The sequence below is a fragment of the Perca fluviatilis genome, chromosome 9 (assembly GCF_010015445.1).
Source record: "Perca fluviatilis chromosome 9, GENO_Pfluv_1.0, whole genome shotgun sequence".
Classification (NCBI taxonomy): Eukaryota; Metazoa; Chordata; class Actinopteri; order Perciformes; family Percidae; genus Perca; species Perca fluviatilis.
Window position 1 is genome coordinate 28,037,621 of NC_053120.1, and position 16,053 is coordinate 28,053,673.

General features: G+C 41.5%; 1 protein-coding gene across 7 annotated transcripts in view; it reads left to right on the forward strand.

Moving 5' to 3' along the window:
- Positions 1 to 16,053, forward strand: part of pip5k1ca (phosphatidylinositol-4-phosphate 5-kinase, type I, gamma a) — a 56,424-nt gene that overhangs the window by 9,657 nt on the left and 30,714 nt on the right. For all 7 annotated transcript variants that reach the window (XR_005640192.1, XM_039810596.1, XM_039810597.1 and 4 more), the window contains exon 2: positions 15,476 to 15,507. Coding sequence is in view for 6 of the 7 variants with exons in the window: in XM_039810596.1 (XP_039666530.1) it covers positions 15,476 to 15,507 (32 nt within the window). In the remaining variant the exon portion in view is untranslated. The remainder of the gene's footprint in view (positions 1 to 15,475; positions 15,508 to 16,053) is intronic.

Sequence of the window (16,053 nt, forward strand, 5' to 3'; positions counted from 1 at the left end):
TAAAAAAAACAAACAGCTACTATCACTATGGTGCTCATACTGTTCTGTCAGGACTTGGCCGAGCAGCTAACAAAACCTCTTTTTGCATCTCTGCGCTTTGAATTTCCATTTCAAAGTCTGCTGAGCTTTCAGGCCTCTCCGAGGAAAAATTACACTTTCATACCCACCTGTTCCATTAGTCTGATCCACAGTGTGAAATTAAGCTGTAACTGAACGGCGGCGAGATTCAGGCTGGAGCTCATCGCTGCTGTCAGTAACTGCCGAGCCGGTCATTTCATCCACTTCTTCATTGTCAGTTAGAATGATAAATAGATGGATTTGGATGGTGAAGTACTGGCAGGTGTGGCATTTTAATGATGTTTGCATTTTTACCCGAAGATCTTTGTCATCCTTTCACCTCTTTATAAAACAGAATACAGCCATTCCCTGCAAAAACTGATAGTTGTTGGTCTGTTTTGGAATAAATTGTGTTGTTTTTACAGCTCTGCAAAGGTTTGCTGTCTTAAGAAAATCAGTGGTTCTTGCTCAGTTTTTTTTTCGGATTTAAAGGAAAGGAAAATCAGCACTGTTGCTGAAGTTTCTCGCTTGAAAAGCTTTTGTTCAATTTGTATGCAATGGCATCCTAGCTCACAAACTATGAAACTTGGTGAATAATGAATCATTCAGTGGCAGCTGGTGTTTTTAATTTCGGTTTTGTTTTTTATTTTTATAATTTTAATAACATTCAAAAAAACCGAGTTCAATTTATGATACAGTATTAATTGAGAAAAGCAAATCTTTGTATTGAAGAAGCTGTAACAAGCAACTATTACAAATGATCAGGTATCAAAATAGCATTACTTTCCTGTCGATAGACAAATTAGTTAATTGGCAAGTCTCTTAATTTGTATAAAGAACATACTATTCAACATGGCATCATGACTTTGCATAACATACAACCGCCAAATGGCGTGTTATCTGTATGCATTTTGAGCGATCCACGTGTATGTTAGAGTTGTGCCGATGGACGATATCATCGTCCTTCGTGATGGCTGGCCGACATCACGATGGAGAGCCACCATCGTGATGCCACGCTGCCCCCCACCCTGTCAAACGCACTAATCCTAGTCGCGGGCGCTGGACGGGAAATTGAGAAGTGCGTCGGTCTTAAACTAGCAAAGACATAGGGCTCCTTAAGTGGAAGCTACTTTTTCCCCCTTTACGTGCAACCTATTTGTGAAAAAGACCATCGCTTTGAGTAGTGATGTTTCTTTTTTTTTTTTTTTCTTTCAGTTCTTCTCGCTTCTACCTTCTAGTAACGTTGGACACAGTGGTCTCGAGTGAGAGAGAAAAAAAGCGTTAACGTGGAACGCTATCACACTTTCCTTTCTCCCCTCATTGGACTAAGTTTGTCGACACTACTCTGTGCGTGCATCAATAAGTAAGTCTGAGGTCCTGTAGGTACGGGACGATGTTATGCAGGATTTATGAATGTACGTTAGCAACAGTAGGATAATTCACAAGGGTGCTATTTTATGTGAGCTAATATTGCACATCTGTTCATGTGCGCTGCAAGAGTTGTGTTTCTGTTTATTGAATGCGTTATTCAGTGCAAACATAACCAAGAATGTAGTTTAAACTCAGTAATGATGGTATATTAGGTTATTACTGTCGCTCTGTTGAAGGCAAACGTCCCACTGTACTGTCGTTACGCAGATCACGGACATCTGATTGATTTTACTGCACCGTACTTAAGTGAAAGTAGGTCAGGTTGTAAAACCTACCAGCAGGGCACCATTTACAGAGGGCATTTACATGTATGTGTAATCGTTTCTATGTTAACTGTTGGCCCATAGTAGTATGTAAAGAGATATGCGCTACCCCCCCATCTCTGGATCCAGGATTCTCAGGCTAGCTGCCTTTCTCTGTTTTCTATGAAAGTTAAACTGATATATTTGGGGTTTTCACTGTTGGCTGGACAAAACAAGGAATTTGAAGATATGAGGAGGACATTGTGATCTGCATCGTTCACTACCTTCTGAAATTCAACAATAAAAAAAGAATCAAAAGATCATTTCATAATGAAAATAATTACTTGCAGCCCTATTGTAGATCTCCCCTTGTAAATAAAGCTTCTTATTTTTGGACTCAGCAGCAGTTTTTTTTTCTGTATGCAGACTGTGTTGTGCATTGCTCATCACGAAGCTCCACGCTCAATGTCTCAAAGGGATGTTTTTTGAGCCAGCAGAAGGCAGGAAGCTTTTTATTAAGCCCGCTTGCTTTTGCCTGATGCCATTGATCTTAATGGATGACTTGGCATAGTGAAAAGCCTTCCTCTCCGGCCCCTGCTTCCACCACACATTCACTGTATTATATAAAGTGTACGATATGCACTGACAGCAGAGGACGGAGCAGCTTTCCCCCTTTTGTGCACACCGCTTTGTTCAGTCAATCGGAGGATTGGGAACATTTCAGGGAGAAGCTTGAGGATGATTCCCCGCACCACCACGCCACTTTAAGATGTTATTAGCGGTTAGCAGTTAGTTGGGTACAAGCACCCATTTCTGCACCAGTCTGTGTTAGCACAGCCCACCTCCACTAGTCTTACCCTACAGTCACATTAGCTACAAAAGAGAGCGACATGCACTTGCTTGTGGGCTCCCATAGATCTAAACACAAACTATATCTATGGTGGGCTCCTCCTGGGTGTGCCTAGCCTACCCCTGGTTGCTTGGCAACAGTAAACAGAAATTCTCCGGTGCTACCTTCAAGCGCGTCTTAAAAGTTACTTCAGAGGTATTGTTAAGTCACAAGAACAATGTTTTTGGATTCAAAAGTATTTATTTCTCGATAAAAGTAACAAAATATATGAGATAAAATGCCAAAAATATCCGCTATATATATAAATACGATGTCCTGAAGCGTTTTCCGCCATCTTGAATTGTTTTCTTCGACTCGAGCCACTGACCTACGTCACGCTGCCCTCACGCTACCTTTACTCCGATTGGCAGTCGCTTTGTTTCATCGCTCAGCATTTGCATGAAATAGACTTCTTGTCTATTTTGGCCCCGCCTTGCTCGTGGCAGCGGCGAGCTCGTCGCTTGTCGCTGGCAAACGGCCACTCCCACTGAAAATGAATGGTAGCCTGTCGCTTTGTCTCTGTCTCTTGTAGCTAATGTGACTGTGGGGTTACCCGGCGACAGAGCAGCCGGCCTGGTAGCTGGATATTCCGGTACACTGTTGTTCAGCCATGTTTCCACAACAACAAAAACGCAGCAGTCTCTGAACTTGTGTTGGGAGTTTCGTTGAAGTTGGATGTAGTCCAGTTTGTTGCCTAATGAGCGGACACTTGGAACCAGGATTGATGGGACAGGTGGCCGGCTAAAGGTAAAGGTAAAGGTACTTTATTTGTCACATACACGTACATTCATTCATTCTCTGCATTTAACCCATCCCTCAAGGGAGCAGTGGGCAGCCAATGACAGCGCCCGGGGACCAACTCCAGATCTGAGCCGGTGAGCCTTGATCAAGGGCACTGCCTGGAGAACCTAGTACATGTTAGCTTTCCACTTAACTAGCTCATACTCCTGCCCTCGTTCCGCATTTCACCGCTGAGGATGTCCCCTTACCGGCTTGCCGCATCGAGCGACACCGCAGGCTGAGGTGCTGGTCTCCGTAGCAGGCGAAACTTGCGTAGTGTGTTGAGTATTCCGTCTGTAATAAAGTGTCCTGCATATTCTCCGATCTGTACCAATGTATCCCGATGGTACACATGTGCGGTAGTTTGACTAGTTTGCACATAATTGTTGTAAAAGTTTGCTGCTGAAAAGAGAGAGCTGTAGCTTAGCTCCAAGATGGCTGACACTCGACTCCCTTCGACAAGCTTTGTGTAAAGACGACAGTCCAACCCCCTATGGGCGGGTTGAAAAAATGCGGAACTAGCTGGCTGTAGTCCACAGACTCTGGGCAAAAATGCCTTTTTCCAGACCCACAATACAGAGAAATCCAGTCTCAGGGGAACATGAAGGAGGGAAGCACGGTCATTTGAAAATACTACCGTGTTTCTACTGATACAAAGCTTAATGCTAATCGGTGAAGTATCCCTTTAACATCACGGAGCTAACGTTACGTACCGAGTAACGTCAGTACAGGGGGGAGTGACAGGGGAAATAGTTTTAACATGACTTTAAAATCGACGTTCCCTAGGTCAAAATGCTCGTTCTGTTTTCCTAACTGCGTTGCGAGTTATAGGAGCTTAGCTGGGAGCTATTCTCCGTATTCTCAGTAACGTGACAATCAATGCGAGACAAGTCCCCTTTAAGGCCAGGCAAATTTTGGAAGTCCCACTAGTGGACAGAATGTGTAAGAACAACCACATGCTTATACTGACATTGACAAGGCATAAGCCTGATTAGTGTAGTAGTGTGTGTTTGCTTCTGTGTGTGTATATGCAGAAGCAGTAAGGATAAGCTGTAAGGTTATTATTTTGCCAGAGTGCCATAATTGCCTAAAGCCTCTTTGAAAAGCTTATCATTAGGACGTTGACGACTCCTTAATTATAAATGTCTCCTTCCAAGTAGCCCTGTACTGATCGAAGGCGACTGGTCATTTGAGAGGGATTATTGATACACATAGATGCACATACAGATATCCATATCTACACAGCAGTAGAAAGAGTCACTGAGTATGTTTACATGCGCATTAGTGCCAAATGTTGAACTGAAAGTGTCACATGATGCTTCTCCATTACTCCTTATAAGATCAATACATTACATTTTTGTCCAGCAGACCGTGTTAAAATGTGTTAAAACAACAATAAAACAAAGCGGCTTCATTTTCAAATGTTGGGCAGTACAGAAATGACCACTGTGGAAGAACTGTGTTATCAGAAACCTGGAGAGCATTATATGTGTGCGTATGCGTGTGCGTGTCAAGTAAACATCATATCCTTATTAATAAGACCCATAAGACTACTGTGCATCCAAACGTACTCAGTTAGGCCTCTTTACTGCCTTCACTTTTCCATTCTGGACCAGAGACAGAGGATAAAGACCACACCGGCTGACTGGTGTGCTCATGGAAAAACACACAGCCCGCTGGCTACTGAGATCAAGGGTGGAATGGCTTGATGACACTGATTTAGGATCGGTTTGCCTTCCCTCGGTCTTAACAGCAGCCATCACTGTTGTGTAACTCTCCTGTGTAAAGTGAACTAGGCTGAGGTTAACCATAAATTAACATATTCTAAAATAAGGAGGTCCTCCAGGCGGCTCTGTCCGTCTGAACTTCAGCAGCATTTAGCACAAAAGAGAACAAATGATTCTGGCCTCTAAAACCCTTTTTTCCACTGCATGGTACGGTTCGGCTTGACTCTACCTAACTTGCTTATTTTTCGTTGATTTTCCATTAGCAAAAGGTGTGGATAGTACCTTGGTCGAGGTTCCAAGCGAGCTTTGCCAATATTAGAAACAGTGACCACTTGGTCAGGGAGAATAGCCTTACATGGGACATTCTGCACATACCCGTGATTTTGTTTTTTTCGATTACTAAACGACAGTGGGCACAACTGGAGTCACATGTGCAAAACTCAAACCACAGTCTGCATTGCCAGCAGTCACCTGAGCTAAACAGTTCACATCACCTGCAAAACTCATTCAAAGCAACACAACTCTTACACACGTCTCAAAACAGGCTCAGTGCAGCCAAACACTATGCACAGTCCTCACTGAGATAACACACACTGTCACTCAGAACACACTGAGAGTAAAAACTCTAGCATCAAACACCAATACAGAAATTACACACTTTCTCATCTTTACAGTTTGAACAGTTTGAGTGACTTGACACTACTCAATAGTTTATTTAAGGAAAAGATATAGATTGTATGATATACCAATTTTTGTATAAGGTAAACAAGAAGGAATGAAAATCTGCAGTTTTCTTCAATATAGTATTTTGTCTCTAGTAATTTATGGAATTACTGGGGGAAAAAACTAAAGCTACATACGTAACAGTAACAAAGAATAGTGTGACTAATTCTGCCTCTCTCCAGCATCATGTGGCAAGTTTTCTTCATCACATTGGATGTCTGCATCATCTCTAAATACTAATGAATGTGGTGTGTCCATTGCTTTCACCTCCATTACTTTCTGAAAAACAGTAAGAACGCAGTTTTACTATTGTAAAGATATAGGGCCATATTTTAACGATCTAAAACACAAGTATCAAACGTGAAACGCAAGTAGCTTTGTGGGCGGATCTCGGGCGCTGTTGCTATTATAACGGCGGGATGAATGACTCCTGCGCCCGACGCAAATCTAAAATGGGTTGGTCTGAAGTAGCTAGGTGTGGTTTGGGCGTAACATGCAATAAACCAATCAAAGTGTCATCTCACATTCCCTTTAAGAGCATCCGCGCTTGTTCCAAAGGCGGATTGCTATTATGACGGCGGATTTGCCTGACGCACGCCAGCGGGAGCTGTCCGGGATGCGGCAAAGTAATAAATGCCTGTCTTGACCGGGTGGCGATGTTGCTGCGGCCTGTAGGGCGCATCTCCTCCGCATTCTTATTTGGTGTTTGTATAAAAAAAAAAGGCTTTCTGAGCTTTCTCTATATAAATACTGTATATGTTCACTAACTAGTCTAAAACAAGACACCTGCTTAGTCTTTCAGCTTAAATTCCAATCAGCAGTGTTTGATAGGCACCAGACTGAAATCTATTCTGTTTTGAATGTGTGGTTAACAGTTTTGACAGCAGTGTGTTAGCATTTGAACAAAGTGCTGTAATTCTACAGTGTTGTGCACATTGTGGTTAAAGTCACAGGATAAGTGTGTACAGTTTTGAAAACTGTGTTCAAGCTATTGTGTCAATAGCAATAACTTTATTCTCTCGAAACCAGCTTTTAAAAATTGGCAGCCTGCTCCGGTTCTAATCCACAGCAAACAGTTCACTGTTTACCTTCATTAAACCTCCTGAAAACAACACCAGGCTGCTACAGTATTACCATACAGACCTCTACACACATCAGACTGCTCAGTTATAACTTTATAACTTTATAACTCAGCTCAGCCAGATATTTTTGAGATGGACGGCATAGGCTGCATTGTTTTCACTTCATAAATTAGCCAGTGTCAAGCGACCTTTAGCTAGCAGCTAATCCTGACAAAACCCCCCCGGGGAATTTCAGCCTACATGCACGTTGTTAAAACAGAGGGGACTTCCGAGTCACCGCTGCACCGTCTCTGCTCGACACCGGGTGTGTGTGCAAAGCCCTGCCTTCAATGAAACACAACGATCAAATGAGCGGAGAGAAAGACAGTAAAGAGTCTCACGCTGAGCTGAAATGGAAACACTGCGCTGCAGCGCGTGTCTTTCATTTAGAAAATAAAGGGATTTGTTTTTAAGGATTCTGTCATTCTACAGTATTGGGTGGGAAAAAAAGTCATAATCCCACAATTAAAAACCTATCCAATGAAGGAATAGTTGAATATTTTATCAATATTGATGACACAAGTGTTTTTTCCTGGTTTTAAAGGCTGCATTACAGTAAAGTGATGTCATTTTCTGAACTTACCAGACTGTTCTCGATGTTCTCTTGTTTGCCTTAACCCAGTCATTATATCCACATTACTGATGATTATTATCTCATTGTGTAATTATTTTGTGCAAGAACAAATTGTCAAGCCAACAATATCGCCTCAATATCGATATCGAGGAATTTGGTCAAAAATATTGCGATATTTGATCTTCTTCATATCGGCCAGCTTTAGTCCAGCCTAAATGTACACTATGCTGACAGAGTGTGGACGTTCCTCTGTTTGGTTGGCAATGAAAGTCTTCAGCAAGTTACTTTGAAGATGATGTCATGGCAGTTTCACCCGCCTACACTGAAGGGGTACTATCCCCAGTGGAAAACGAAAAGAGAAAAGTACTGGTACCAAAAAAAAGGGAGTTGAGCAGAGCCGCACCATATAGTGGAAACTTAGCACTCATCTCATCCTCACGCTGTTGTCAGAGATAATATTACAACCCCACAGCATTGTTCACCAGGCAAACACTGACCAGTAGCTGACTGTATTATACCCCACTTTTTATTGAGTAGGCTGCCTTGTTACAGTTTTTTCCGATTGCTAAACGACAGTGGGCACAACTGGAGTCACATGTGCAAAACTCAAACTACAGTCTGCACTACCAGCAGTCACCTGAGCTAAACAGTTCACATCACCTGCAAAACTCATTCAAAGCAACACAACTCTTAACACGTCTCAAAACAGGCTCAGTGCAGCCAAACACTATGCACAATCCTCACTGAGATAACACACACTGTCACTCAGAACACACTGAGAGTAAAAACTCTAGCATCAAACACCAATACAGAAATTACAAACTTTTTCATCTTTACAGTTTGAACAATTTGAGTGACTTGACACTACTCAACAGTTTATTTAAGGAAAAACAAGGTAAACAAGAAGGAATGAAAATCAGCAGTTTTCTTCAATAAAGTATTTTGTCTCTAGTAATTTATGGAATTTCTGGGGAAAAAAAACTAAAGGTACATACGTAACAGTACCAAAGAATAGTGTGACTAATCCTGCCTCTCTCCAGCATCATGTGGCAAGTTTTCTTCATCAAATTGGATGTCTGCATCATCTCTAAATACTAATGAATGTGGTGTTTCTGTTGCTTTCACCTCCATTACTTTCTGAAAAACAGTAAGAACGCAGTTTTACTATTGTAAAGATATAGTGTTTTTCACTTTTTTTATAGCTGTGTATATAACCTCAGACATCTTACCTGGACATATTGGTATCTTTGCTCTTTTACCTGTTTCTCTCAAACGGTACAGTGTATAATTGTTTCATTCTTATTTGGTGTCTGTATTACAAAAAAGACTTTCTGAGCTTTCTCTGTATAAATACCGTATATGTTCAATAACTAGTCTAAAACAAGACACCTGCTTAGGCCTTCAGCTAAAATTGCAATCAGCAGTGTTTGATAGGCACCAGACTGAAATCTATTCTGTTTTGAATGTGTGGTTTACAGTTTTGACAGCAGTGTGTTAGCATTTGAACAAAGTGCTGTAAATCTACAGTGTTGTGCACATTGTGGTTAAAGTCATGGGATAAGTGTGTAGAGTTTTGAAAACTGTGTTCAAGCAATGAGAAACGAACTAGAGTTTGGTCCACATGAACTGCTGCTGTGCAGACTGTAGTTAACGTTTTGCACATGTGCAGTTGTGCCCACTGTCGTTTAGCAATTGAAAAAAACTGTAATTTCCCAGCTCTTCAAAAATGACAGAGTTATGGATTTCTGTGTTCTATAGGTCAGGTCAGATGCCCTTTGACATGATAAGCAATCGCTGCTTTGTTGTGGCCCATTGATAGCGGCCCCATCACTTAGCCTCTGCTAAGATAACAAGCATCTCAAAGACCGCCTCTTACTTAGCTCATCCTCAGGGAGTCCCAGTATTGAATTTGTTCCAATCAGGGTCAGACTTCGCTGTCAGTAAGACATATCAATGCTGACTACAGTGTGTGATGTGCACATTAGCCTAGGTGACACACCCAAGTCATTATTTGTTTTACTTTAATTTTGTTGCTGAGATTCACTAAGCCATCATGGCGATCTGCTGTTTTTTTTGTTGATAGTTGTAGTCCGTATGCATTGTGTATCTGTGAGTTGTATCATATACTGTATTGCGGTGCAGCTGTGCTAATGCCCCCTTTAACAGCATCAATCATAATAATGCTGGTTGACCTCAATTGGGGCACCATGGAAACAAGAGGGAGAAAAATTGTGCGTGTGCGTGTGTGTGTGTGTGCGTGGAAATTTAATCATGAGGCCAGAGCAGATATTTTACTGTGTATTACCCAGGGCCAGGACACAGAATGTAATGCAGGTTATTATAACAGCTCAGTGTCACAGTCAAAGGGTTTTAATGAAAGTGTGCCATAAATACTTAAATCCCCAGTAAATGTTTCCCCTGTCAATCATTTAAAAGGGCGACAAGATCAAGAAAAGAAAGCAGAACCCTGAGTTAGCTTGTGATCTATGTTTTTTTTTTTTAAAGAGTAGGCTTCTTAGGATCCTGCACTATCCTCCACATCATAAAGCAAGTTTGGACAAGAATTGTGTGTTTTTTAAATGACTGTGTTAGTGTTGCAGAAAAGTCACTTCATAAACTCCTGTGTGATTACAGAGCCTGTACTCTTGATGTGATAAGCTGATAAGCTGTTCGATTTAAAGCATATAGGCAGAGTAATTGGTATTGACAACAATATTGTTTTGTTTTGCACCTGCTATTTTCATTGTGCGTAGTATTTCTGAAACAAAAATCGGCTGTGACAATTTTGATGAACAGATGCTCTGTTAAGCAAAGATACAGAATTTTGTATGGTTTAGCAGTGACGTGTATGATTGGTCTTATGTAAATTGGCAACAACCAGGGACTAAGCTGTGACAGCGGCGTCCCATGAGCGGTCAAACATGGGTTGAACATGTGATCATACATCCTGTGTTTTTGCTTCAGCTCCCATGGCTATTGCCAGCTGGTAATGGACCACCCTCCTAAGGGTCATTAAAGGCCATTAAATCAACACAAAGTAGTCCGGCTAGGCAACAGTCTCAGCTAGAAGCTTTTTATTTTAAGGGTTGATTTGTTTTTCCCCTGAAGAACTCTTCAGACTGCTGTTTGCAGCATGATGCTGGAGTAGGACCTATATTTTTCTCATGTCGGTATTGTGCAAGTCTCTTTACTCGGTCCAGGATGAAATCACTTGGATACCTGTTGAAGCTAAATGAGGGCATGTTATTAACACTGATAACATCACTTCAGACTCCTGTGCTGCTAGGTAGAGGCATATTTCTGAAGCTGGCTTTCACACAGTTTTTACAGGAAAGCCATAATTAAATATAGTACAAAGAGGCACTCCGTACCTTCTAAACACCCTGCTTTCTATCCCATCAAAACTCCGTCCTCTGATTTCCCGCTATATGCTGTAATATACTGTCATCATCTTTGTGTCTCTCCATTTCTGTTATGTTATAACTCTAGCGCTATAGAAATAGCAACAGGGCACAAAGGTTGTGTCACTTGCACTCACAATAGACCTTTTTCACAGCAGACATGTTGACATGTCCTAGTAGGAGAAGCACAGGTGTATTCAAACCCATTAATGATGGCTGCATTCCACTTAGGAGAGGCCCTGGTATTGTACACGCTGATTCACTGAAATAGCTTACTGGGACACTTGATGGAACTGAGCCATCGTTAAGGTTATCAATCTCAGCTGTGCTTTTCCTACTATGACAAGTCAAAATGTCTGCTGTGGAAAAAGGCCCATTGGTTGCTTGTAATCGTAATGTGATTATATTTCAGTCTGGTGTAAACATAAATGAATTGGCTAAAATTTCAAATGGTTCTGTGTGGCTGTTACTCAAGCGTTTACACATCTCTCTTCTTTCATGAGTCAGCTCTATCCTCCCAATTTCAGTTTGTGTCTGTGTTTTACTTTGTGCTTCTGAGGACAGGGATAATAGATGAATATTAGAATAAATTACCTGAATACACAAAGGTTATATAGCGGTAGGGCTGGGCGATATTACTTGTAAATAAATAATCGTGATGTTTTTAGGCTGTGCCACAATATACAATCCCGATATTTTCATATTTTCTCTAAAATAACATAGCACAGCTCGTTATTTGACATTTAAGAGGGCTTTCATTTTGAAATTCCACATCAGAATGTCCTCATTTTGTCTGAGTGTAGTCTATATCCACGACGTTCCACTTCCAGGATTGCTCCGGTGCCGCTGGAAATTCTGCAGGATGTCCCTCATTTCGGCCGGATGTCCGTTACCTTCTGCTTTCTTTGTGTTGGCTTTCTAAACTCCGGTCGATTTATGAGGACTATGGTTAGCTGCTCCTCAGATCTCTGCAGGGTAAATCGACTAAAAGAACTGTTGAACGTACACATGTTGCACCAAAACAAGTTCCTTACTGAGGCTATTTTGCAGCGGCACCGTGGCTTCCATCCCAGAACGCTGTGTGGACCAGCCAGACCCTCCGCAGCGCTGTGGAGGAAGGTCTGGCAATGCGAGACTAGTCTGAGTGATACTCTGAGTTGGTGTATTGTCATTATGAAGTCAGATGGTCTTTGGAAAGATATTCTTTATTATTAAGTTTGAGTAATGATTCACACAGTTAAAATCTTTTTTTCTGAAATATAGTTTGCAGGCAAGTTCTATTTATTTTGTATTTGTTTTTATGAATTTTTTTTATTCATGATTGACTGACTGACTTGCGCAAGGATATCTCGATATAACGTTATGGTCGTCTGCCATATAAAATCTGCACATAAAATTATATTTGGATATATACAATATCACCCGCCCCTATGTAAAGGTCAAATAAGTACTGCTGTCTGCTCTTTATTTCAAAGATAGCAAAATGTATTGGAAATGTAATTTTCAACGAGTCGCAACGCTGGTCGTGCGACTTGTGACACAGGCTCCGTGTTTGATGTTTGTTTTGTTTGTTTTTACATCAAGTATACGACATGGCTAACTTTTGGGTAATTCTGAGTCTTCTGGTCTTCACTTCTCAGCCAATAATATATCCCTGTGGGGATAGACAATAAAGCTTTTTGAATTTGAATACAAAAATATGGAAGTAGTTGGAAAAATGTTAACAACATTATAATGAAGTTAATAATTGTAGTGTAACAATATATAGGAAGCATAGTGGTTTGGTAGTTCTAAGTGAGATTAACTGAACAGAAAGGCAGCCATGGAACTGTGTGGGTTCAAATTGGTCTGTGTTTCTGGTTAAACTGTCACGGTGGTGGTTCACTCAGAGTCGAGCTGGGAGAGATGGAGCACATGCCTGGACACACACAGCCTCACTCATTCACCACACACACGCGCACACACACACACACACACACACACACACACACACACACACACACACACTGTGCCTTAAAACCTGTAGTCTCAGCTTTAGAGCAATAACAAGTGCAGTCATGCGGAAAGGAAGAGACGCGGTTGCAGAAAGATATATGACATACACACACACAAATACATTCACACATAGGAAACAGGCATTTGGAAATGACAGAAGAGATGTGAAAGAACCACACTTAGCCAGCCAATGACATGCATCACCACACTTGGACATATAGGCACACAATACAAGTATGGGATGGTAAAATGCAGGAGAGCCTCCTCTTTAATTATCTCTATTGCAAACATTCTTTCACCAGCAGGTTATTGTTTTTGTCAAATTTTATTACCTGCACGTTCCAGCTTGGGAGCGTTGCCGGGTTCGCATTGGCAAGCTTCGGCAAGCTTGGCTTTGCGCGTCCCGGTGCAAACGTGTGCATGTGTGACAGAGGGAGAGAGATGGAGGCAGAGAGCAGGGGGAGGGGCGGCAAACTGGCTATTTTGTGGCTCAGTCACATTGGTGTCCACGAGAGGCACGCCGACAGGCGCACAGAGACCAGAGAGGCCGTCTATCAATTCAGCTGCAAACACCGAGTCAAGCTGTGGAGATGCTATCCCACTTCTGAGTGACACTGGGTTACATAGGTTAGTGCCTCAGCTGGTGAGGGAGGCTTCTTTTGATACTGCTTTAAAGTCGGGGCGTCCAGAGATTACAGCAGAAAGTTGTGTTTCATCTCCTGTTGGCCTGTTGTGTATTGTTGACGCTTTTTAAAAGCAGTCATGGCACGCTGGCTCAGTGGAGTACAGTAGTAAATTAAAAAAGTAAAGTTAATTTCACCTGTACTTTTTCCTGCTATGACGATATTGAAAAAGGTCTATTGTGGCTATGTCCCTAACAAAGTAAATATAATAATGTTAATAGTACTACTCATTAATTATTAACTTCTAACACTACTTCATTTGCATGCACAAGCTTTAGTTAGTTGAAGCATGACTGACAGAGTCCATGTGAACTCATTACTATCCTGCCGTGCGCGCGCACGCACACACACACACACACACACACACACACACACACACACACACACACACACTCACACTCACTCAGAAAATCGCTTGCTTATACAGTCAGCAGTCGGAAGCAGCAAAGCACCCCTTTTGAAGCAATCAAAGCCAGTTGACAGAGTGCTATAACCCTCTTTCACTGGAGACATGTTTGACATAGTAGGAAAAGCACAGTAAAAAGTTGTGAAAATAATCAAATGAATGATGACTGAATTCCATTTAGCTGCTTCAGTTTCAGTGCCCTGGTTGGACCGGCCGGCTCACTGTCACACTGTCGTGCTTACATTGATATATATATATATATATATATATATATATATATATATATATATATATATATATATATATATATATATATATATTCATCCAACCAAAATCCAAACTATTGCCTGTCATAAACAATAATATTTGATCTGTCAAGAAGAAGTGAAAGAACAATGGAACGTAAAACATAAAACTTGTGTCTGCCCAAATATTTAATCTCTTCACCGGTATTTGTATCCTAACTTATTTATTCACAAAAGTAACATTGTTGTAAACATATCTCTATAAATTCCACCATCTGGGCAGCTGAGTGTGATATTGGTTATGAAGATAACCGAGAGGGAATTCATTTGCCCCACTCTTGTACTGTCTAAAGCCCTCTCTCCTCCCCTCTTTCTGTCTCGCTCCACTCTTTCATTTGCTCATTTTGTGTTCTCTCTCTCCTGCCCTCCCGAGCCTCGTCGCCATTATTATGCTGAGTGTTATACGTCTATAATTGTTGATCTATTTCAGGCCTTCCTGGTGAAAAACAGTCCTCCATCCTTTTACCGCCTACATCCTGTTTCTAATGTGCTTTTGTTAGTCTAACCCATAAAATTATGCTTGTAAAGAGTATGAGCGTGTAGTTTACTCCCTCTCCAGCAAACATAGCAGATTTAAACTTTGCAGAGCTGTTGTTCCATGTTAGTTTAAATTTAAAATCAAAGTCTTGAGACCAACTTCAGTAAACGTGTGTCGGAGCTTTTTACAGTCCAAAATGTATGCTTGTTCATGTATGCTGAACCCTTTACACTTTACATTTCACCCAAAGTGGTGGACCCAACAACAGACATCGCCATCACAGCATGGCTAAAAATGCATTAAATCTTACACACACACACACACACACACACACACACACACACACACACACACACACACACACACACACACACACACACACACACACACACACACACACACACACACACACACACAGTACATAGGGCTTTAAATAGGGCCTGGTGCTCTGTAGCTGACGTTACTGTTTCCTGCGGTTCCTCTAGCTGACAGGCCCCTACTTGTGTTTGACACTGTTATTACATAATGTTGGACTGCTGTGTCCACCCTTTGGTATTCATCTTTGTCACAGAGAGCACTAATAATGCTGAGTAATGGAGCCTCTCCGTCTCAGAGCGACTAACAGTCATCTCTGTCTCTCTTCTCTTTCTTCCTCTCTCTCAGATGCTGCCGCTAGGAAAGCCTTCATCACAGAGGTGAGCTACCGTCTGTCCCTGTGATCATCCGCTCCGCAACGCTTCTCTTTTTGATCCTTCACATCAACAACGTTTTCAACAGACGCAAGTGAAAGCGCTTACCCACAATCAGAGGATCTTAGGCAGTTAATATTTGCTGTACATAATTTTCCTCGCTTGGTGCATGAAGACTGGCACAAAAGTCAGTACAGACTACAAAGTACCGGAAAGTGTTTAAATATTGCTTTGGTATTCTTTGTCTTTGCAATACAAACGCCCCATATTATCTTAATCCTCCTAATTTAGTATATCCCATCCATCTGGTACACACAGCTACTGTACTGTACGTTAAGGCAAACATTCGAAGTATAACCTCATTTGTCCCATTTGAGTCTGCTGAAGCCATTTCATTTCTGCTTAAATGCCAATGTAAACCAAAAGCTTAATGACCATTACGTACAACACCACCAGAAGTATTTACGTCAGATGTACGGCTTTAATATCTGAACTATCCACTGCACTTGTTTCTAAATCAGTGTGCTTTCAGACCTCATGCTATGCACAGTT